The sequence below is a fragment of the Gopherus evgoodei genome, chromosome 1 (assembly GCF_007399415.2).
Source record: "Gopherus evgoodei ecotype Sinaloan lineage chromosome 1, rGopEvg1_v1.p, whole genome shotgun sequence".
In the NCBI taxonomy this organism is placed as follows: domain Eukaryota; kingdom Metazoa; phylum Chordata; order Testudines; family Testudinidae; genus Gopherus; species Gopherus evgoodei.
The window spans coordinates 126,653,758-126,679,120 of NC_044322.1; the positions used below are offsets into that span (position 1 = coordinate 126,653,758).

Consider the following 25,363-nt stretch of genomic DNA (forward strand, 5'->3'; position numbering starts at 1 on the left):
CCTGTCATGGCGGTTAAACACTGGAATAAATTGCCTAAATTTACTGTGGAATCTCCATTATTGGAGATTTTAAAGAGCAGGTTAGACAAATACCAGTCAGGGATGGTCTACGTCAGGGGTCAGCAACCTTCAGCATGTGGACCATCAGGATAATTTGCTGGCAGGCTGCAAGACATTTTGTTTACATTGACCATCTGCAGGCACAGCCCCGCCCCCCAGATTCCAGTGGTCATGGTTCGCCATTCCCGGCCAATTGGAGCTGCAGGAAGTGGCAACCAGCACATTCCTGCAGTTCCCATTGGCTGGGAATGGCGAACTGTGGCCACTGTGAGCTGCGGCGGGCCATGCCTGCAGATGGTCAATGTAAATAAAATGTCTTGCGACCCGTCAGTGGATTACTCTGATAGGCTGTGTGCCGAAGGTTGCTGACCCCTGGTCTAGATAATACTTAATCCTACCATGAGTGCAAGGACTGGTCTAGATATCTTCTCAAGATCCCTTCCAGGCCTATGAGTCTATGATTCTATTGTTACAGTCATGCAGGATCAAACAGCAGCAGGCCATACCAACAATTTCAGCAGAAAGCTCTTTCCCGAAGGATTTCCTTTGGAAAACTCAAGAGATTTGACTAATTTGAAATAAAGATCCAGACTTTTACAAGCCAGTTTCTGAACTTTAAATCTCATTCACCAAATAACATAAGACCAGCTCAAACTACCAAGACACATGCATATATTGGAGCTGGTCAAAATTTTCCAAATTTTGATTTTGTCACTTCTTTAAATCTACATTTAAAATTCTGACAAAAAAGGAATGTTTAAATATCTGCATTATTCCCTCCCTCCCAAAGTTTTGACCATTAACTATAAAAGATCAAAACTATAATATTCTCCTAAACATTTAAATCATGAGCCACAGGTTCTGTGTGTGAAATTTGGAAGCATGAATACCAACTCATGAAATGGTATTGAATTAGAAATATAATCACATATATTAGAATCAGAGAGTTTAAGGCCAGAAGGGACCATCAGATCATCTAATCTAAACGTCTATATATCATTGGCCACCAACTCCATCCTGCACCCAAACAGTATACCCAGCAATCAAAATTACACCAAAGCATTACAGCCCACAAGAAACTAGACTAATATGTGGTGCAGGTAGAGAATAGGAGGGACTGAGGTGCAGCAATCCTTGAGGCCCTCCCAATGGGAGGGAAATGATTAAGTGAGATAAACCCAGCTAATTCTGGCAAGTGACCTATCCCACATGCTGCAAAGGAAGGCAATCCCAATCCCCAAGGTCATTGCCAATGGACGTGGGGAAAAATTCCTTCCCAACCCCCATATATGGCAATCAGTTAGACTCTGAGCATGTGAGCAAGAACCAGACAGCCAAGCACCTAAGAGAGAGAGAATGCTTGGTGCTACCTCAGAACTCTAGCCCATCCCGCCCAATGTCCTGTCTCCAGCTGTGGCCATTCCTGATAATTCAGTGTAAGGAGATAACACAGACCAGACCAAACCCAGAGTACATTTGGGGTACGAGGAAGGAAATCTCTGATGGCTGGCTGAAACCATGAATTTTTAGGAACATAAGACATAAATTGGAAGTGAGCTCCAAGGTTGTTGACCCTTGCCCCCGACCGTCACAAACAACCCCATCAAGCATTCATAATCATTAAAATGTCCATTTCTCTCAAAATTAAATTAATTTCTCCCACACCACCTATTTGGAGGCTGTTCCAAAACCTCACCCTTCTGATGGCATGAAACCTTCTAATTTCCAGACTGAATTTGTTCATAGACAGTTTTTATCCATTTGTTCTTGTGTGAACTCTGTCCTTTAGGTTAAATAGCTTTTCACCATCCCTGGTATTTACTCCCCTAAAGTATTTATGTAGCCCCTCTCAGCCACTTTTTGCTAAACAAACCAATCTCTTCCAATCCCCTTTCATAAAATAGGCCTTCCATTCCCCTGATCACCATAGTAGTGCTTCTCTGCACCTTTTCCAGTTTTAATTCATCTTTCTTCAACATAGGTGACCAGAACTGTATACAGTATTCCAAATGAGATCTTACCAATACCTAGTACAATGGCATTCATACTTCACTACCTCTACTGGAAAGGCCTTATTTGATACATTCTAGGATCATATTTGCCTTTTTCACAACTGCGTAACATTGGTGGCTCCTAGTCATTGCGTGAATAGTCCACACATCCAGGACTCCCCCCTCTTCTGTTGCTTCCAACTGATAAGTTCCCATCTTGTAGCATAAATTCTTATTATTAGACTCTAAATACATGACCTTACACTTTGACTATTCAAGTTCATCCCATTTCTATTACTCCAGATGTTCCTGCACAATATTCCAATACCCCTCCATGTTGATGATGCATGTCAACTTTGTATCATCAGCAAATGTCATTGACACACTCCTACATTTAGTGCCAAGGTCATTAATAAAAATATTGACTAAGACTAGTCCCAAGACTGATCCACTAATAACCTTCCTCCAGTCCAATAATTCATCTTGCAGCAGAACCTGTTGCCTTTCCCCTTTTAGTCAGTTCCTTATCTGCCTTACATTTCTTGTACTGATCCCCACGTTGCCTAAGTTAACTAATAATTTTCCATGTGGTAATGTGTCAAATGCTTTGCTGAAGTCCAAGTAGATTAAATAACTGCACTTCCATTATCTAAAAATATCAGTTATTTTCTTAGAGAAAAAAAATCAGGTTACTCTGACACAAGGTTTACCAAAGGTTAGACTATTGCATTACACTCCCTTTACCATTTACCTCATGAAGTTAATTATTCTTTCTTTCTTTCACAATTTGTTCTAATACCACTGAAGTGAGACTAACAGGTCTATAATTACTCCAATCACTTCCCCTCCCCCCCCCCCGCTGTCTTAAAGATAGGTACAACGTTGACTATTCTTTAGTCATATGTTATTACTCCTGAATAGACAGAGTTATTAAAATTCCTTGCTAATGGACTAGCAATCTCATTTGCCAATTCTTTCAGTAATCTGGGGTGGAAATCTCCTTCCACTTCCCCAATTTGAGTAAATTTAGCTCTTTATGTTTGTCTTCCACCTCAAATGTAGCAATGTCCATATCCAACACTCATTTCTAACAACCATACTGCCTTCATGCCCACATTCCATATTATCAGCCTTACTGAAAACCAGTTAAAAGGATTCATTCCATTTCTGGGCCATACCTAGTTTATCTTTAATCTCCTTCTGGTCCACACTGCAGGCAACTGCATAACTTCATCCTTCCTCATTCTTTTTTTATTTGTATAACTAAAAATCCTCATTATTTATTTAAATTGTTTGGCAAGAGCTAATTCATCTTGACTTTTAGCAATTCTCACTTTATTCCTACATTGTCTAACCTCCATGATGTTACTTTCTTTGTTAATCAACCACTTTTTCCATTCCCTATAGTGTCTCCGTCAACTCCTAATAATCTTTTGGATTGGTTGGGGCTGGGACCTTTCCTTACAATTTTATTCCTTTGCTTGGGATGCAAATTTCAGATTGTTTTTGTATAGTTGATTTGAGGAAATTCCAAGCCTCCTCCATATTTAAGCTCTTGAGCTCTTCAATTCAGTTGATTTCTGTAACTAAATTCACTGAATTTCCCCAAATCTGCCTTTAGGAGATCAAAAATCATAGCTGATGACCTGATATGGATTATCCTTCTATTCCTCAGAGTCAACGTTTTACTTGCTACTGTAACGGTGGTTGTGGTATTCAAAATCTGGGTAAATCAAATGGGGACATCACACTATTAAATAATCCCATATTTGATTCAGAGTAAAAGACTTTGAACATGAAAACATATCTGAAAGATATGGGGCAGGAATTCCATATTAGCTGTTACAAAACTGTAGCAGGACAGCTCACCCCTTAATGGGTGTAGGTCTGATGCTAGCCAATCCTGACTACAGAATGAAGGACACCTGGGTTAAATCAGGTACTTCCCTATAAAGGGCAGCAGGTGGCTGCAGTGAAGAGGGTGGCTCAGGAAGCTGTGGCAGAGTCTGCAGAGAGTGATGAAAGGCTCCTGCAGGGAAGACCCTAAGGCCAGAGAAGTTGCCTCAGGCAGGGGGGCCTGAAAGAGCTCCTGTCCAAGCAAAGGAGAGAATGCAAAGCCCTCAGGCAGGAAGGCCTGGGCAGAGGAAGAGAAACCTTGTACTGTGTGGTTTTAGAAATGGACTGTAGAGATTGAGTTTTATCTGCAGTTTTATTTTATATTAATAAACCTAGTCCCCAAGGATGGCTAGTTTTGACCAAGAAAAAGCTTAAAGGGGAGTTTTATTTGAACAGTTCAGGAGGGAAAAGTGAGTCAGGCTGCCTATAGCTTGACCCTCGACCACGATGGGGTACATGGGAGGTTGCTGGCCAAGTTTCAGAAATGATATTCGGTAGGATGAAGATTATATCTAACAATCTGTTATATTTTCTCATTTTACTTCATACTAATTACGTTGTCTTCAGCTAGCATTTGTCTGAATTACCATGAAAACATGAAAAAAAGTTGGTTGGAAAATACTTTTTATTATAAAATGTACAGTATACTGACCTTAACATTATAAAATACAGTAACGTATCAGAGTCTTGTAAAGACCAATAATTTATAAAATGAGAGAAATCATTGTTGTTCTTTCTAGTCTCATAGTCTGGTTTAAAAATATATATAAAACATATAATAATTGAATTCAACTGGAGCATCCTTACTGGCTGGAAAAGATTCATTCATTACAGTCTGAATGTCCTTGATTAGAAATATATCACTCTTATTTGCTAAATTAATCTTTGATCTGGAATAGCAGATAGAAGAATTAATAGAAAGGTTAGTAATCATATTCTATAAGGCTAGGTTATGAAATGCACCGCAGGGGATAAAAAACCTGATGTCTTTCCTACAAAATAATAAAGCACTTGTATCACTGTAGCTCACTTATTACAGTTAATACTTCTTTGGTATTTTTAAAGTGCTTGTTAAGCCAAGGCATAGCTTTGGAATATCAACAGGTATGTGTACAGTACATTAGGTCTCAGGTGCTATGGAATGCCATGAGAAATTACGTTACATCATGTAAACAATTGTGTTAGCCCCCTCATTTAAGTATTTTCGCTGTCTCTTTCTGCTGCAGGATCATGGTCATTACAAAAGCAGTGATGTACTGCTCATGAAAATGAGAATTAAAATCCCATTTTTGTGCCCTTTGTGTCTCTGGCTTTGCTTACAAACAGTACTTTCCTGCTGCATTTGCTTGGCAGTGACTGGGCATTTGTGTCTAGTCAAAGGAGTTTGTTTGAACTTTAGAATATGTGAATATAAGTTGTTTTTGAATCGCTGCCCAGTATATTTTTAGCAGTGCATTTGTAGAAGCCTGCATCCCTTTGTGTAGATTGCTGGATGATTAATGACCCCTGAGGGTGAAGGAATTTGTTACCATACAGACGGGACTGAGCTCCTGTTGTCAGATGCGATTTGTCTGGGAGCTCCCATGTTATTTCTGCTTTAGGAATCCCAATGGCCATGCAGTTCAGCTTAACTGCATTGCCAGGCCTGGCGTAGATGACTGGTGCTGGCTCACTGGTGATCCGAGGTGGATAGGCTATCACTATGACTGGGACATTCATAACAGAGGTGCCATACTCTGTCACTGCCTTGCACAGGTAGGTGCCCCTGTCAAATACAGAGGCATTGCGCACAGTGAGCGAGCCGTTCTCTAGGAGGGAGAAGCGACCCATGGCTTGAGGGCCATCTAGTACCATCCCATTGGGCAGTGTCCAGGAAATGTGTGCTCGGGGGTTTGGCTGGATGATGCAGTGGAGCTGCAAAGTCTCTCCATTGATGATGCTCACCAGGTTGTTGTACTGGTTGCTGATTTCTGGCTTGAGACCTACCTTCAGGAAGACCACCCTCTCCGCGTAGCCACCTGAGTTCCTGGCCGTGCAGCGATAAGTCCCAGCATCCACTGCAGAGAGGCCACTGATGTGCAATTTCCCATCCCTCTTGTGGTAGAATCTCTGCAAGTGGCTGCCGCTCTGCAGCTCAGTGCCATTGGGAAGGATCCAAGATGTGCTGGGCTCAGGGTTCCCGTGCACTGAGCAGTTCAGATTGATACTGTGCCCAGCCGTGGCAGTGATCCTTTCATTGACTGGGTCCCTGAAGGTGGGTTTCTCCAAATGATCTGTGACCAGGAGTTGTACAATCAGCCGAGCCTCTCCCCCTTCATTCCGCCCGATGCACACGAGCTGCACTGAGTCTGTCTGCCTCACCCTCCTGATGTCCAGGGTGCCATTGCGGTGCACAGTAATTCTGTTCCCATAGTAGGGAGAAGGCAGGATCACTCCTTCTGGGAAAGCCCATAAGATCCGTGGAGCTGGGATGCCTTCAGCTTTACAGTCAATAAGTTTCCGACTCTCCTTCATGGCTGTCTCTCTCACAGATGTGATTGGGTTGGGATGCCCATTGATTCTGGGAGGCTGAACATTGACTTGGATCCAGACTATTTTCCTGTCTTCCCCAGCACTGTTCCGCACCACACAAGTATAATTGCCGCTGTCAGATCTCTGGGCCTTTTGGATGAGGAGGGTGCCATCCCCATACACTTGATATTTGTCAGACAGGAGAGGAATGGGCCTGTTGGTTGGAGAGAGCCATATCACCCTGGGGGTGGGCTCGCCTTTGGCTTCACAAGGCACAGTGACCACGTCTCCATAGGGTACATTAATAACAGAGTAGGTTTTGTTTCTGATCGTTGCAGGCTCAGCCAGCACTTTGACCCGTATTCTCATCTCATCCTTCCCAATTTGGTTCTCAGCATAACAGGTGTAGTCCCCTTCCTCTCTCAGCCCCACATCATTGAAATACAGTGTTCCATTATTAAAGACCACGTATCTCTTTGCTCGGTTTCCACTGTCATCTGACTGCATGAAGGTGTTTATCATGCTGCCATCAGGGAGGCCCCAGGAGATCTCGGGGTTTGGCAGACCAGTGGCTACACAGTCAACTTTCAAGTTCCCACCATACATAACCTTGTGGTTATTCTCATTCTTGTGTTCTATTTTGGCAGGTCTCATCATCACGTTCACTTTGAGAACTACATAGTCATCTCCAATCTTATTGCGGGCCATACACAGATAGTCTCCTGCATCCTTATCCGTGACTGCATGGACAACCAAAGTCCCGTTGCCAAACACCTTGATTCTGGTCTCCAAGCTAATTTGGGGAAAGAAAAGAGAATGTGATATGAGCTGCAAAATCAGTATTTTATTTATTTTATTATTTACTGTAACTCACAGAAAACCCCATTAAAAATAGCAGTGTTGCTATAGCTAGGTAATTAGAATATACTAGAAATTTTTACCATTTTTTCACCGGAAAGAAAATACAAAAATAATTCTGTTCACTTGCAACTAAACAATTCTTCTCTGAACTTAAATGTACCAATCTACTGAGTTAAGGATTTTTGATTTATTCTATTACTCTTTTAATGTAGAGTACATCAACCGTACACAGTAATATTCAGACATGGTAACACTGAACATTAATTTATATATACATGCATTTACATACCCTAACTATGGGGAGAATGGAATATTATACTCAAGTTAATTATGAACCAAAATGTATTACTTCCTATGGATTCCCATACAACTTTTTTAAACTTTCAGAACAATTTCACGGAGTAAATTTTAAACAGAGTTATATATTTGTACACAAAATTAATCACCTTATAATGGATCTTATGATGGCTAAGGGGAGGATGGAATTATTGTTACACAAACTATACAAAATGCCATTTTGTTGCTATAGCTAAAAGGTATAAAAATGTATTGTGGATAATACTCACAGCCAGCCCAAATATTAAATATGTCATCATGAAATAAACCATGATGAACTTGTTCATTAATCAGGAATGCTGTTGGCAAATAATCTGGCATTATCAGGCAGCAAGCATGTAAATAGAAAAAATCTCTCTCATCATTCTGTCTATGGAGCTCAGTGAATGATTGAGTGGCATTTTACATATCTGTGTGGAAAATTTATGTTTTGGGGAAAACATATCAGTGGTATTTATTGCAAATTGTGAGAGTTATTATTATAGTGGTAGTGTGGTTTGATTCCATGAGCATTAAAGAGAGATTTCTCTTATAAGAACCTACGTAGAGTTGTATTTGCACAGGTCTAGTTACAAGCCTTTATTAGTGCTAGAATGACTGTACTTATTTAAATAAATAATTGAGGGAGGTTTTATTTCTTCAGCACTGAAATTGTGCTAAGGTCATTTCTATTCAATGGGTCAAACAGACAAAATGGCTTACAGTAGAATGGGGCTCATCTGATTGGGGGAGAGGAAGGGGGACAGAACAGAACAGGAAAATGAAATAAATGAAGTCAGTGTATACACCTCCCTCCACGTAATGTTCAGAGACCCAGAATAGCCAGTTGGTTGGGATACTCACTCAGGATGTAAAAGACCCAGGTTGAAATCTCTGTTCTCCCTGATTCACACTCGGGCTTGAAGATGGGTCTGTCATGTAAGTGTCCTGCATAGAGTCATTCTCTCTCTGTGATTTAATGAATATTTATTCATATAAAGTGGAAAGGCTCCAACGGGGGGACGGAGACTAAGAGAGACAGACTCTATAGGCTGGTGGTTAGGACACTTGCCTGGAATGTTCCTGCACTACCTGATTTGGAGAAGGGACTCAAACTGGAATCTCCCCCCTCCCAAGTGAGTGCTCCAAATACTGGGTACTGGCTATTCTGGGGTGGGTTTCTCTCCTATTTTTTTGCAAAAAAAGTTCAAATGGTCTCATAGCAAAAAGGTTCCATAGCAAAATGAAAATAACTTCCAAACCCCCAACATTTTAAATGACATACCTAGGACTAGCTGGAAAAGAAGTATTATGCAAGCATAAGAATTAGTGTAATGGATATAAATGAACTGATTTACAGAAGTTCTGAGCATCCATGGCTCCTTTTTAGCTTGACCAAAGTTATGGGCACCCAGCTAGGCCTATACATATTCATATGTACCAGACTAGACATTTTCAGTGATTTTTAACCCTATCAATACACCATATATTTTCAATACCAGGAAAAGTTGCCAGTTTTGTAAAGATGAACCTAGATTTAACATCCTAATTATTTTTTTCCTGAACCTGTAATATGTTTTAAATAATAATATTACATATAATATTTGGGAAAGATCTATATTTTTCATAAAGGAGTTAAGAATGCTCCATTTAGTCTGTCGTAATCTTATACAATAGTGACACACTGGATCCCCCCCAAAAGAACCATTTCATAACAGTCCCCCCAAAACAATCAGTCTCTCATTTCCCAAGAGGAAGGACGTTTCTTTGACAGACAGGTGTCTCTGCAGTACTAGGCAAATTCCAGGTATGCAATTAGATGCCACTGAAATGCTGTACGACCCCAGAGTCACTTATATCACAGATAGGGCCCTACCAAATTCAGAATCCATTTTGCTCAATTTCATGGTCATATGATTTTAAAAATCGTAAATTTCATGATTTCAGATATTTAAATCTAAAATTTTATGGAGTTGTAATTGTAGGGGTCCTGACCCAAACAGGAGTTGTGTGGGGGTCTCAAGGTTATTGTAGGGAGTGTTCCAGTACTGCCATCTTTACTTCTGCGCTGCTGCTGGTGGTGGCACTGCCGTCAGAGCAGGGTAGCTGGATAGCGAGGATCCCAGCTCTGAAGGCAGAGCCATTGCCAGCAGTTGATACCTTTACTTCAGAGCTGCTGCCTTCTCCAGCTGCCAGGCTCTGAAGGCAGCAGCTCAGAAGTAAGGGTGGCATGGTATGGTATTGCCACCAGTACTTCTGCACTGCTGCTGGCGGGGCACTGCCTTCAGAGCTAGGTGATCGGCCAACAGCCACTGCTCTCTGGCCATTCAGTTCTGAACACAGTGCAGAAGCAAGGGTGGCAATACTGCAACCCTCCTGAAATAACCTTGCGACTCACCCTGTAATTTGGTTTTGGGTCAGAACCCCCAGTTTGAAGAACGCTGGTCTCCCCATGAAATATGTATACTATAAGGCAGGGATTGGCAACCTTTGGCATGTGGCCCATCAGAAAAATCTGCTGGCTGGTCAGGACAGTTTGTTTACCTGCAGCGTCCGCAGGTTCGGCCGACTGCAGCTCCCACTGGCTGTGGTTCACCATTCCAGGCCAATAGGGGCTGTGGGGAAGCAGCGCAGGCCGCCGGATATGCTGACCGCTGCTTTGCACAGCCCCCATTGGCCTGGAATGGCAAAATGTGGCCAGTGGGAGCTGTAATCGGACGAACCTGCAGATGCCGCAAGTAAACAAACTATCCCGGCCCTCCAGCAGATTTACCTGAGGGGCTACATGCCAAAGGCTGCCGATCCCTGGTATAAGGTAAAAGCAAACAAAAGACCAAATTTCACCAGGGGAGACCAGATTTCATGGTCCATGATGTGGTTTGCATGGCCATGAATTTGATAGGGCGCTAATCAAAATCTTTTACAGCCTGGTTCTTTACTACCCTGGCAGTGTGACCGTAATAGATTTAAATTGGATTTTTTTTTCCATTTTATTAGTGTCATTATTTTAAAATAGCTTTTGCTTTCGACTCTTCTCCTATCAAATCAAGTCAATAACAATACTCTTCTTTATTTCAATGGGCTTTGCATTAGCCTCATTGGAAGAATAATTTAAGCAGGCCACAATGAATAGCAATCTACCTGTGCAGAGAATCAATCATCCTTTTGGAAGGCAGCCTCCATAATATCTGGGGCCAGGGATCCCCAGAAGCACTGCAGTCTAGATGCAGGGTGCTGCCGTAGGTTACATCTGATCTTTGTGGAGAGCTCCAAGTGATCTTGGCATTTGATGACTGCTTCTTCATATAGAGCTGAACCGTTCTCCTAGCTGCCCCCACCATGTTAGCCGCGATGCACTCATAGCTCCCACTGTCCTTATGGGAGACGTTCCGTATGTAAAGTGTTCCATTGGGGAAGACAAATAAATTCCCATTGACAAACTGGGAGGGTCGGATCTGGGTGCCATCAAAGAGCACCCAGCGGATGCTAGGGAGGGGTGCTGCTTTGGCAGTGCAATGAATGTGAATGTTGTGACCAAAGGGCAAGGAAATATTCTCCTGTTTTTCCTGATGGATCATTGGGGGTAATGCCGCAATGTGAAGCCTCACAGCTATGCTGTCCGCTCCTGCAGTGTTGCTAGCTATGCACTTGTACACTCCACGGTCTGAAAACGTCACCTCCTTGATAGACAAAGTTCTATTTTCATGGAGCATTATCCTGCTCTCAGTGGTGGTTATTGTCTGCAATATCTTCCTATCAGGTAAAATCCATGAAATATGTGGGCTTGGGATCCCATTGGCCTGGCATTCCATTGCCACTGTGTCGCCAAAATAAACAGTGGCATCTCGGTAGCGGGAAACTAACATTTTGGGCTGCTGGGCTGTCACTGTTAACAGGACAATCATTTTATCGACACCATGCAGGTTCTGAGCAGTGCACAAGTACTGCCCACGGTCTTGGAGTTGAACATTTCGGATAATGAATGTGCCATTTTTCAAGACTTCAAACCGTTGCATCCTTGTGTTTGCTGTCATCAGAGCTCCTTGGAGGATAGGACAAAAGAAAGAAAACTGGAGAGTTTGTTCTTAAAACAGACAACATTGCACTGAAAGACATTTATGGAAAGTCTCTATTTACTGCATATTAACAATAATAAAGTAGAAGCTAGGAGTGAAGATGAATGGGGATAACAGACTCCCCAGTAAAAATGATCTATATGGGCAAAATCTGATATTTGCCTTCTGATATACTCCTGTGGCTTTAGTTTAAGAATTTGGCCCTGGAGTTTTTGTTGTCCAACCTAACCATCCAATAATTCCAAGACTTAAAAACAGTGGAAAAAGGTTCTCAGAGTACAATATCCTCTTAATGCTTTGGGGGGGGGGGTCAATTAACCTCTCACATGATTTCCAGAAACATTTTACTGGTATACCTAGACATATAACATAAAGAACTCTGAAGCACTCTCCTAACTAATCAGTTCCCCTAGGCTCCTCTTGCATAAATTCCAGTCTAGGAGAACATGCACACTTGGATGCCTGGATCTCTTAAAGACCAAGCGTGTTCTTTTGATATATTTCCTTCCTCCCCCTGCATTTTACATTTTTAGTGGGAGTAACTTTTAATGTTAAAAATTATAGTGCATTGACAGATGGATCCAAAGGTCAATAAAGCATTGATTTTGGATCAAGCACTTGAGTACCTTTTAGCAGAAGCGGCGTCAGGGTTTTTGGCGCCCTAGGCGCAGGGTCGGCTCTAGCCATTTCGCCGCCCCAAGCGTGGCGTGCCTGCAGATGCTCCACCAGAGCCGCGGGACCGGCGGACCCTCCACAGGCATGCCTTTGGGAGGTCCACTGAAGCTGCCTGCTGCCCTCCCGGCAACCGGCAGAGCGCCCTGCTGGGGCCTGAAGCCGGCCCTGCCTAGGCGGGCGTCCTTCCCGTGCTCCTGGTTGCTGGCAATTCTGCGGTGGGAGTCCTTCCGCGCTCTCGGTCTTCGGGGCACTTCAGAGGCGGGTCCTGGAGCGAGTGAAGGACCCGCCACAGAATTGCCGCCAAAGACCCAGCGCGTGGAAGGATCCCTCGCTGCTGAATTGCCGCCAAAAGCTGCAAAATGCCGCCCTCCCAAATCCTGGTGCCCTAGGCGAGCGCCTATGTCGCCTACATGGAAGCGCCAGCCCTGCCTTTTAGCAAAGAACCTAAAAGTCATTTTTATTTCAGAGTAGCAGACAGTGAAAGTTTTTCTCATATCCATGTGCTGCCTTAAAAAAGACTAAAATACCCCAGTGGTCCAAACTATTAACATGGATAAAAGTGTTATATAGTGTTTTGGATCATTACTGTACAATACTATTGTATTTGTTTTAATATGGAAGTTACTGTATGTGTCCCCTTTTACAGCTATATGGCAGATCAAATATTTAACTAACTTACCTGTGGAGACTTTTGTCCAAGTAACAAAGGGCTTGGGTTCTCCTACTACATTACACGGGATAACAGCATCTGTTTCAGCAAGGATGGATAAGCTCTGAGGACCTTTCGTGGTAATTTTAGGTCTTTCACCATGTGCCCTGAAGTTAGTTGAAAGTTGAATTACACTAGAATTATTTGGCATAATTCCTCCCAGTTTAGGCACAGATGGGACTTTTTGATTATTATAATGGACACTTTTGAAGGACTGAATGTTAGAGGATATTTGAGGTCTGATGCTTTGAGAGATGAATGATGGAAGAGTGCTCTTCAAAGTAGTTGTGGCTGGCGGTGTGATACTTGAGTTGTGGAACAATGGCACTACTGGAACAGCTGTGGCCTTTAGAACAGTGCCTTGCATTGTAATCCCAGCAGATGAGACTTGGATGGCTTTCCTGTCATTTGTATTTACTGGGGGAAGTGGACTAGGTATCATTGGTTTAGGATTCACTCCTAAGTGTGAAAATGTTCTGGTTCTATTGAAGACAAAGGAGTTTCCAGGGTTGGGGTAATATGGGATTCCTTGACTCGGTAGTCTCCCAACTGTGCCTCTGTTATCAGGAATATAGTTATTGCCAAAAACTCTGGAGTGAACATTGTATCTGTTTTGTCCCTGATTGCCAAATCTACCCGGAGCAAGTGGGATAGGTCTGTATAATGGAGTGGCTGTCGTTGTAGTGGTTGGCTCTGTTTGAGGAGCATAGGTTTTTCTGTCCTGTGTTGTGTGTGCAGCATATGCTGTTATCTCTGGTTTGTTGGTATAGTGGAGGGGCCGTTGAGTTATAAAATGATGAAATGATCCTTGTATTACGAGATATGGTGGCCTCTTTGTCCCTCTCACTGGAATATGCTTTGGAGTTGCTACAGCCGGTTGTTGGTTAAAGATCGGTACCATTCCAGCTGACTGATGGGGAAAGTTTGGATTTAACAATAAACTATTGTTAGAGCTAATGAGACCAAATGTCTCTTTAAATTGCTCTTGTTTGTGTTGTTCTTTAATCCTGTTTTGGTTTGAATAAGATGTGGAAAATACGTTTTGTCTTGTGCTGTGTGTGATTGTTGTATCATCAATTTCAACTCCTTTGGTCTCTGGAAATCTTACTTGATTGAATGTGGTATTTTGCTTGGTAGAAGAATGAACAGACAAATGTAAAGTGCTTGAAACTGATGGGGGAGGAGCATCAGATTTTGTAAATCGAACAAAGTCAATGGTTGCAACTGGAGATTCAGGTTTTTCAGTTGTGTATATAGCAATTTGATCATGATCAAATGCATGAGAGTTGGTTTCCTTCTTGTCCCAGGAAGATGATACTGTTTTTGTCCAAGTTTGTACAGGAACAATAATTGGTTTCCTGGTTTCTATAAGTGTGAAAGGTTCAGATCTTGTTGTGCTGAAGGGAAAGGATACAGTCACAAATTCTGTTGGTTGAGGTGGTGTGGTTACTGTAGCTGTTTTTAAAGATTTTGAAGGCTTCTGAAGTTCATCTGAAATTGACAGGTCCTTAAAACTTTCCACTGTGCCAACAGGAGCACTTGAATGCAGCACAGTGGGAGGTATTGGCCGAAATACTCCTGGGCTGATTCCATTCTCTCCAACTTTTGATCCAAGAGGAATGGAATCTTTTCGAATTTCTGGAGTTACTGAATAACCAGGGCTAAGCAGGCTATTAATGTACTCAGTGGAGACTGAACTGCTTGTTTTTTGTGCCTTACCATCTGTAACTTCATAACTTGTTTTAATGACATTTTCTTCAGACACATTAATTAGTGTATGGTACGTTGAGGTTGTCTTCTGATCTGGTTCTTGGGACAAATGTAACTCTGTAACAGAGACTGTGTTAAGTCCACCATATGATGAAGCAGTTGTGATAGCTGTAGTCACAGGAAGTACCTGGGTTTCATCAGTATTAGAAAGTGATGAATGTTTTGTTTCAGGTAGAGAAGCAGTAGGCCTAAGTGAAAAACCTGCCTCTGTTTCTCTGATGTTGGTCAACCTCTCTAATACATTTGCCTCTGTAACCAATGAAGAAATCATCTCTAAATGATTATGTTTCTTAATTTGTATTTTAGCATCAGTTTTATGATCACTCTCAACAACAGATTCAGGAGAACTTCTAGTAGCAGCTTCTATTTTAGGTGTTTTGTGAATAACAGGCATCTCCTCTGTGGTAAAAGCAGGAGAAGAAATAGGTTTTGGTCTTTGTCGAACTCTGTTTGGTCTTAATCTCCTTCTCCCATAAGGTCTTCTTCTGGGATGCTGGGTAAGTAGTGTATTAGAGGTAGTAGTCTTTCTAGAGGGAGTTGTAACCTCGGCCATAGTGGTCAGGTTGCCAAATGAAACAGCAGTTGTTATTGACTCTGTTTTTTTAAGAGGAGCAATGGTACTTGCCAGAGTGAATGTGGAGTCTGATTTTGAAACAGACATATCTTCATGTGCAACTCCTTCAGAGCTCCCATAGCTGCTACTAGACACTCTTACCTGAGTCTCTATATCCTTGTTGGTCTGTGGCTCCTCATTAAATGTTGTGAAAACTTGAAAGATTGTGCTTAAGTCAATGTCTGTAATTTTAGTCTGATCTGTAGGTACCTCCCTGTGCTGATGCTTTATGACATTGCTCTCTCTAGTAACACAATCCTTAAATGGAGAAGCAGAAGAAGAAATAGTAGTAGTGGCTATTAAATCTATATAGCTGATCTTATCACCCTGAGAAGGTGAGGAATTTATGGAATCTGCATCTACTTCACGGTGCTGTACATCTGTCTCCAAGATGCTAGGGAGATTTACAACCGTCTGAGGTTCTGCAAGGACAGTAGCATGCCCTGGTAGCTCAGCAGAAGCAGAAGATTCCTCTGTGGTATACAGTGTTGTTGTAACTGCATTTTCCACTGTGTGAAAACTGCTTTGAATATTGGGCAAGGTAGTTGTTTGTTCATCCAGGGGCTCTTTAGTGACCGTGCTAATGCCTTCTTCTGCTACTGGTGAATAATCAGTCTTTACATCAGCATGCTGCTGATCATATGAGTGATGTGAGTGTAAAGTTGGAGAGATTGGAGTAAGGTACGTAGACCACACAAAGGATGGTTCTATGGTGTATATACTTCCAGGTGTTCCTAAAGACTGGCGTTCTATGGAGGGCTCAGTTTCTGTGCTCATTAATGTGAGTTGAGCAGAAGTTGTTTGTTCTGGGCTAAAATCTTGTGCTATAATGGTGGGGGAAACAGTGACTGAGAAGATCTTGTCCTCACCCAAGTGTGATACATCTGCAGAAGACTCTTCTCCATTGGCTGCAGTCTCTAGAGAAAGCATCTCGGGGGGACTGACCATAGGAGACGGAGCTGTAGTGGCTTTTTGCATGAGTGACGGCAATGCAGTCATTAAAGAAGGGACTGCTGCTGCTGTTGTTTTAGGAAGATTTTTCCCACGGACCTTTGCCAAAATGTCAGCCCAGTGTTGTGGATTAATCTGTTTGTTTGACATATTTATTCTTCTTCGAGATTCAAATACCCGACGACCTTCGGCAACATTGCTGTCTGGGGTTCTATCTATACCTTTCCATAACTTCATTTTTCTCCTGCCTTTCTTGTTTTTTTTAACCTGAACCTCAGGCATAAGGTCATTCTTTTGTTTAATGGATGCTTCATGGTCCTTCAGATGGTTCTTTTTGTGCTGGGATTCAGTTGGAACTTCTGTTCCTGATCCCCCTTCATCTTCTATCACCTCCCCTCTTCTTTTTCCGGAGGTTTTCAAACCTGGACGCTTCTTCATTCTTATCCTTTTGGATGATCTGTCAGATACCATCTTATTTACTGATACCCTAACAGCAAACTGATCTGATCCCTGCTGATTGACAGCCACACACCTGTAATACCCGCTGTCACTGATATGACTCTTTGGAATTAACAATGTGCCATTGTGAGACATATACCCTTTGGATGAGTTTGACAAATCATTAAGCACATGGCTGCTTGGAAGGATCCAGCTCAGCTGTGCATCTGGTATGGCAATTGCACTGCAGGGCAAAACTATTGGGTCCCCTACGTTTTTTTCAACCCTCATTACATCAGAGTCAGTGGGCTGAATGACTGGAGGCTGCACTAAAACTCTGTAGGCCATTCTGTCTGCATCATCTCTCACTTGGGCAACACAGTGGTACAAACCAGAATCAGTGTAACCCACTTTTTTTATCATTAACTGGCCGCTGCTGAGGATGGAAAACCTACTGTCTTTCTGATTAAATGGAGCTATCAGCTTACTCCCATCTGGCAGCACCCACTGGATGACAGGACTGTCTGATGCTCTCACATTGCATCTCAGCTGACAGTCTGAGCCTTCAATAACATTCTGGGCTGTCTTTGAGTTCTGAGGTTGCTCTATCATCACCCAGCTTCGTCTGTGCTGCCTTATGTCTTTCATCTGAATTGTTTGAGAAAACTGGGTAAAAAAAGACAGCACCACTTTTTGCCCTGTGCTCTGCTGTCTATTTAATTGGATGTTTATCAGCGGTTGCATAACCCAGGCAGGTTCTGCAAGTATTTGAGCTTTGACACCCGTGTAATAAAGGGCATCATCATCCGAATCTTGCCGGTACTCATAACTTATTTTAGACTCTTTGCTGAGCATGAGTTCCCTTTGTAATTTAACAGGCACTTCGCTGTAATAAGCTATAAGTTTCCATAATTTTTCATAGTTTTCTCGTTTCATTGGGCATTCAAAATCAAGTGAAACTGTAGCATTGATATCAATTTCCTGAGGATTGATTTGATTCCATTGAATTTTGGCAGAGTCTGTTGGTTTCTTGATTTCACAGTTTAAGTTCACTATGTTCCCATGCTCATCAGTCATATTGAGAGTAATGTTCCATGGAGATAGCTGAAATGCCTCCATAGGAAGTTCATAATTGTCCCTATCTTCCTCCTCATCAATGCTGTTGTTCTGTTTCAACTGGGATTGTATAATAGGTTTCTTACAGGAAAGATCTTTCAAGTTTTGAATATCTTGTTTCTGCAGTTGTTTTGGGCTGGTGCACTTAGGGCAGAGTTGACCCCCTTCATAAGCTTTATCCTTCTTGCACTTTAATACACCTGGAAGGAAAAAAAAAGATACATGTTAGAGACCAACACAGAATTCTGACATAGAATTCTAGCATTTTTTAGAGAGCTAAATGAATGTTGTAAGAATATACATATCTTCAGCCAAATTTTCCAAAGTGGCCACTGATTTTGGGTGCCTTAGTTTCTAGATTTGGACTTGATACAACAAAGGGCCTGATTTTCAAAGCTGCTGAGCAACCATGGCTCTCATTGATTTTAATGGGAAGTCTGAATGCTCTAAGCCTCTGAAAATCAGACCCTCATCTCTCAAGTTGGGCACCTAGTTATCGATGAATCTAAGGCCATTTTTTAAAATGTTATCTATATAGCACAAATTAATTTTTCATGTCAGTGTTTGTGCTGTGGCCACAAAATGAACATGCACACCTTTTCACACAAGCAAATGAGTATTTGCTTAAGCAGAGCAGATAAGTTGTGCCTAAGTACTTATTTACTTAAGTCTATTGAATAAAACAATTTGAAAAACAAGATTTTGTAAAGTTGGGAGTTTCATGTCTCCAATATTATGCAGCATGGTAACTATGAAATTAGATTATTTTCTCTTGTAAATTGATGACAAAAATGGGAGCATACAAATGGATATGGTGAACATCTGTAGAACGCTTACACTAAGCTTTCAACATTATGATTTATGTGACTGTTATGTGACTATTACAAACAGTCAAGGCCAAGCTGTGGAAAATATTGAACATAGTTGAATAGTTACTTGATTATTACATATTTACAGAAACTTTATTAGGTTTACAAATGGCATATTTAAAACAAGTTTTAAATGTTTTTTTGCAAGTCATGCAAAGGTCTTCAGTCACAAACTTTAAAAAAAAATATTTGTAGAGTTTACTTGAGAAATGTAGCACACATTCTTCATTCATGAAATGTTCCAGCAGATTATTTATAATTAGGCTGAAATGGAATCATCAGGGATGCAGAGTAAAATGGTACACATAATTATTGAGGGAAAACAACACTTTTTTTTAATTTATGCAGTTCCCCACGCTGTGAGGGCTTGGGGTTTGTGTTCTACGTAAACATTTTATGCTTATTCCTCAATAATAATACTGTATTTATGCAAACCTTTCTACTCTATCTGCCATAATCCCTTTGCTCTGACTGATTTCTGTACGGTCTTCACAATTTACATGAAGAAAAAGGGGAAAAATACCAAACAGAAAAGAAAATAGGGCTGTTGAAGTTATGAAAGGGAAATCCTATTATTTGTCAGGATCCTTCCCTCCATACAGGCTAGCAAGACCCTTCTCTTCAGCCATATACTTGTATTCACATTATTTTGGTTAGTAGAATCCCAGCTGCTTCCTCCAAATTCCATTTGGAAACTCAGTGTAAACAAACTATATTGCAATTATTCTGGGTACAAGAGTCATGCAGACTTCTAGTGAGGGAGCAGGGGTGGGTGAATAAAACAGATGAAATGAGTAAGGAAAATAAAGGATGATAATAGGATGAAGGAAGGAAGAGGAAAGAGTTTTAAAACTTTTTTTATTTAAACAATGGATTGTTTCTCAGTTTGACAGCCCTTTTATGTAAAGCTCTCCCCCACTCCCAATTCAAATTAAACTAGACTATTAATTATGATATTTTAAAAAACAAATAAAGCTCCTTCAGCCTCAGAGTTTATTCAGCCCAGAATTAGTTGTTGCCCCACAAAAAGGAAGCACCCTCAAATCTCAAATGACCACTTTAACAATATTTATGCCCATACGCTGGCATGTACAGAACTTCTAATGAAGTCAGTGAAGGATTTATACAAAAATAACTGAACATAAAAGTTACATCTATTTGACAATCACAAGAATAACTTGCTTACTACATCCAAAAGTAATTCCCAGCACTAGAATGCTGATTTAGAAAACAAAGCTAATTGAATAAAAACTGTGGCAAACTATTACTGTGTAAGAAAAGAGTGTTTAACACAGTGGTTGAGCCTAAATTAGTGCAAGTGCAGAGGAAAGCTAATATCTATTAGGTGAAATGGGACAATTTAAAATAATTTGACACATCTACTGATGTGTGTTAAGGACAATTAATCAGACTATTAGAAGGCAAACTATCTAAATACAAAGCTAAAGATAAAATCATTTTAGTCCTGTTAGGTATCCGTCCCTCACAATAATAATAATAAAGTTCTACAGCACAAAGATCTGTAACAACGTGACCCTCAACAAAGTGCTACAAGCCACACACTGTATGAGGAAATCTAAGCCACCAGAATCTGCTGTGATTGATTACATCTGCTAAACCTGCTCCCAAGTGCTATAAATCTTTTGATTCACCTCAATGAAAGCAGCCCTCACACCTTGTCACTAACCCTGCCCAAACCTCTTCAGTTGCATCAACTTTCCTGAGGAAAAATAGTCCCTTCTTGATGCGCAGTCAGCTACAGCAACTCTTACAGTCTCCTGTGAGTCCTCTACCTGTTCTTTTTCATGTTGGTATAACCCCAATCCCACACTTATGTGAGTTCCTGACCTAGCTGACCCTTCCCAGTACTGCAGCCTTCTTGATCCTCCTCATAAGACTTTCAACTTCTGAGCTTCTTTTCTTCTTGCCTGAGTTGAGGTTTACCTGGGTATGACTATCCTCCCAATCCATTCTCAGAAATGGCCTTTAATTTCCTCTGTGTTAACTGCAGCTGAATTCGTTGCAACAAAGCCAGCTCCTTGGCTTCTGTGCCATGGATAGATCTTATTTCTCTATTAATAGTGTGTTCTACCACCTTTTTATTCCAATTACAATTTTTAGAAATCATGTTTTTAACTCAGTTGTGACTATGATTCCCTCATGAATAAACACAGACTTTTTGCCTGAAATTCATAATTACTTCTCCATCACATTACTTTTTGGAATGTTTCTTGTTTGCGAGATAGTGGAAAAAATAGCGCAGTCCTTAGGAAGTCACCATATATAAGCAGTACAGCCAAGAGAATAACCAGTGGTTTCATGTGCCCAGCAGAAGGAGGACATATCACTGGAATGTTGTCATTGTAATGAATATAATAATCACTGATCTTTTCTCACCTCCAGACTTCTTATCCCATTCCAGCAGCCATTTCAAGCTGCAGTCACAGGACCAGGGATTCCCATGAAGGTAAACATTCTCCAGGAGTGGCATTCCTTGAAACATCCCTGCAGGCAGTGTCCTAATGATATTTTCAGACAGATAGAGGTGTTTTACTGTTGACAGTCTGAAATAATCCAGTAATGTAAATGTTGAAAATGTGTTGGGATGAAGCTGCTGGAGTAAGTTTCCTTCCAAATGGAGCAATCTCAGAGACGTTAATCCATTAAAAGCATTCGGGTGGATGAATTCAATTCTGTTGTGGTCCATGTGCAATCTCATTAAGCTTGAAAGTCCTTGGAAAGTTTGGCTTGTTAGAACTTTTAGCTTGTTGTAGCTAATTTTGAATACCTAGAAAAGAAATACCTAATAGTGAAACAGAGAGCAGAGTAACAGAATAACATCAGCCATTAATGGATATTATTAATCATGTAATTCCAAAGTTTTCAATGTATTTGGAACAAAAATGGATAACCTATTGGACAATAAATGAAGCATTAAAAAACCTACTTATTTCAGTCTTTTATCATTGTATAACTTGTAATTTATTATATTTAGAAACACCTTAGTATTACCTGTAAAGACATGAGATCTTTTAAAGCACCATTGGGTATATTTTGGATGTCATTTCCATGAATCATGAGCAATTCCAGTTTTGTAAGTCCTGAAAATGAGTTTTCAGATATGGACTGTATGCTATTAAACCTGGGGGGAAAAACACAACATATTCAGTTATATTTCAGGCATGACAGACTCATGGATTGCTAAGGCTAAATTAATAGAACCTGACTTATTAGGAAACATTGGATGCATCCTAAAATATGCAGTTAAAGGACCAAATGTTTCAGTAAACATTTTGATAAGGCCAAGTATACTTAGCCCATATTTACATTATGTTTTGTTAAACTCAGTTTGTGCTAGTTTAGCCATAATTTAAAGTAAAAGCAAATGGGAGTTTAAATTCTAAGAGAAGTCAGTTAGTATATTTTTCCATGGAATTCTCATTATGGGAATGGTATAAGTTAATGACATGTTGCCGGCCTAGGATAGTATGGAGACTGGCAAACTACCGCAGTATTGCCAATAGCAGGATTGCCAATAAAGCAACTAATGCTAAACAAATGAAGCTTTGTGAAGCGGACTATTTGAAAATAGACATTTGCCAAGCAGTTCCTGAATCGAAAAACCACAGTTACTAGCTCAACTGCTTGCCCTACTGTTACCACATGTTACTGGATATTTAACTACTGACATAAAATCCAGATACTCATCTTCCAGTCACAAAATTTTTTGAGCTTTCTTTTGAGAAGTAAGGGAGACAGAATTTGCTATTTGAAAACAACTCATTTCAGCTTTTTGAACTGACAAATCAGGCTCCATTTGACAACTTGGGTGCCTTAAATTAGGATATCCGGTTCTGCATTTGGGCACACAAATGCCAAATGCAGGAACATCCAGTGCTGACCTGAGCACCAGGAACTCTAAATTAGGCACCCAAGTTTTAAAAGTGGATTTTTCATTTTTTCTACTGCTGTAATACATTATTTTTCAGGAAAAGCAGAATATCAGGAGCATGGAGGTGATACATTTAGATACTGAGATGTATGGTCTTGATGAATTTGCTAAAGATTTCAGGCTTTTTTAAAAGACATTTTTAGTCCTTTTATAGATGGCAAATTAATTATCTGTTTTGTATCTTCTATTTCTTGATTTCAAAATCATCCATTTCCATTTGGAAAATGTTTTCTTCCTAAATCTATTGTTTTAATGATACTTATGAAGAACATTTTCCAGTCTGAAAACACATGCAACAACAAACATGCATAAACTTTACTCCCTAGCACAAACACTATTTGCACTACTGAAAAGCTAACTTTAAAGTATAGCAAAGACCAGTGTAATGCTACCATCATTGAATAAGCCACTTTTATAAGAAAAACTTATCTGCTGGGTTAACGTTTTCAGAAATGACTAAATGGATTATAATGTCCCATTTTCAACAGTGATTTAGGGCTCAACTTTTAAAGGTGTTTAGGTGCTTAAAGATGCAGATAGGTGTCCATGTGGGATTTTGAAAAGCACCTAAAGAAATTGAGTTGCCTAACTGCCACTGAAATCAATGTCCAGATTAAAAATATGACTCAAGTACCTAAAACACTTTTGAAAATGGATCTTGGGCCTCACAAGTCACATAAGTGCTTTTCAAAAGTGTATTCTTGATCTAAAGGGCCAAATTTTCAGCCAGGAGTGCCTGAGTTTTGCCCGCAAAAAGTGTGTGCACAAATAACTAATAATGCAAGAGAAACTCATTCTGTGGGCATGAAACAAATAACTGCTTACACAAATGTATATTTGTATAGCCAAGTACCCTTTTGCACATATACTTAACTATTTTGTGCTTGTACATATGGACTCTGCATGTACAATTCACTGTTTTAATGGGTGCACTGTCTGAAAACTCAATTTCGAAGACAATGAAAAATTTAGCTCGGTGTGCCTATAACAGTTTTTAATAGAAAATGCCATTACAAAGATCAGATGAATCATATTATTATTAAACATTTGTCTAACACCAGGGTTTTACATGGAAGTTTGTAGAAATAAAAAGATATGACCTCTGCTCTGGAGAACTTAAAATTGGACAAACATAAGAAATGCTGAGAAGTAAGGAGAAGGAAAGGGATGAGACTTGAACAAATACAGATATTGGGACCATATGTTGTGCATGCATCTTGAAAGATCAGACAATTGCATTTGAGAATAAGGCCTGGTCTACACTATAGATTAGTTTAACTAAAAATGTACCTCCCACTGATGTAACTCACCTACTATACTAACTGAATAACTCTATCTCCTCAAGAGGCGTAGCGCTTGGGTCGATGTAGTTAGGTTGACACAGTGTCAGTGTAGACACTGTGTTGTTTACATTGACTGCTGCTGCCTTTCAGAAGCCATACCACAATACCTCACACTGACAGTTAAATCGGAAGGTCATTCTTGGCATAGGAAAAAAGGCAGAAAGGCATGAGTGAAAAAAGGAAAAGTATCAAAGTGAGAAGAGTTGACAGAGCACAGATCACATTGTGGGGACTAGGTAGAGACAAAGGTGAGATATAGGTTGAGTCAGCCTCATGTGGCACCTTGAAAATAAGGATTAGGTGTTCAGAGTTGATGCAGAAGTGTGCGTGTGAGAGAGTGAGTGAGTGAGTGAGTGAGTGAAAGAGGTGGTGGAGGGAGGCAGTAGAAATAGGAGGTGATGTAGTCAGAGTGGTGGGGAAAATGTTTATTTGCAGGATATTGGGAAGTTTGAAGAGGGAGAAATAAACAGGAAGGCTGGAGAGAAGGAAGTTACTACAGATTATGGATGATATAAGGAGTTTAGGCTAGGAAGTTCATTATGGAGTCCCCAGCAACATTTCAACCTTTAGTGTCGCTGTGACTGTAACTGCAGAAATTCTACCAAATCCTTCTTGCCTTTACTGTGAGCAAGGAAACTTGCCATTAGTGACATTGAAAACTCCCAAGAAAAGAAATTTCTTATGTCTGCACAACTAGACTTGATTTATAATATTCTTGTTGAGTGCAGTGAAACTGAGTAAGATTATGAAATAATTTTCACTTCGTGGCTAGTGTGAGAGGTAAAGAACATCTGTACAGGAATATGGCTCTACAGTTCCACTGTTTCTAAAGTACAGAATAATAGTAATAATAAGAAAGACAAGAAAGAAAAAATAAAGAGTGAAATTAGATGGGAAAAGTAGAGGAGAGACAGAGAGAATGGCAGGGATAGACACAGACAGAAGAAGAGAAAGACCAGACACGGAAAGAGAGGAAGTTCATATTTACCTTAAATACGCATATAGTCATTCTCAACTTGGAATAAGCAACAAGCAGTCCTCTGGCACCTTAAAGACTAACAAATGTATTGGAGCATAAGCTTTCGTGGGTGAATGCCCACTTTGTTAGATGTCTGACAAAGTGGGCATTCACCTACGAAAGCTTATGCTCCAATACATCTGTTAGTCTTTAAGGTGCCACAGGACTCTTTGTTGCTTTTTACAGATCCAGACTAACA

At 40.6% G+C, this 25,363-nt stretch overlaps 1 protein-coding gene across 2 annotated transcripts in view; it reads right to left on the bottom strand.

Moving 5' to 3' along the window:
* Positions 1-4,594: 4,594 nt before the first annotated feature.
* Positions 4,595-25,363, bottom strand: part of MXRA5 (matrix remodeling associated 5) — a 36,956-nt gene continuing 16,187 nt past the window's right edge. Inside the window, exons 3-7 of one of the 2 annotated variants that reach the window (XM_030572198.1) lie at positions 21,864-21,993; positions 21,249-21,639; positions 13,065-18,182; positions 10,776-11,676; positions 4,595-7,251 (exon numbers count right to left, since the gene is read on the bottom strand). In XM_030572198.1, coding sequence (XP_030428058.1) covers positions 5,343-7,251; positions 10,776-11,676; positions 13,065-18,182; positions 21,249-21,639; positions 21,864-21,993 — 8,449 coding nt within the window. In that variant the 3' untranslated portion in view covers positions 4,595-5,342. The remainder of the gene's footprint in view (positions 7,252-10,775; positions 11,677-13,064; positions 18,183-21,248; positions 21,640-21,863; positions 21,994-25,363) is intronic. The other variant, XM_030572208.1, reaches the window with a different exon arrangement.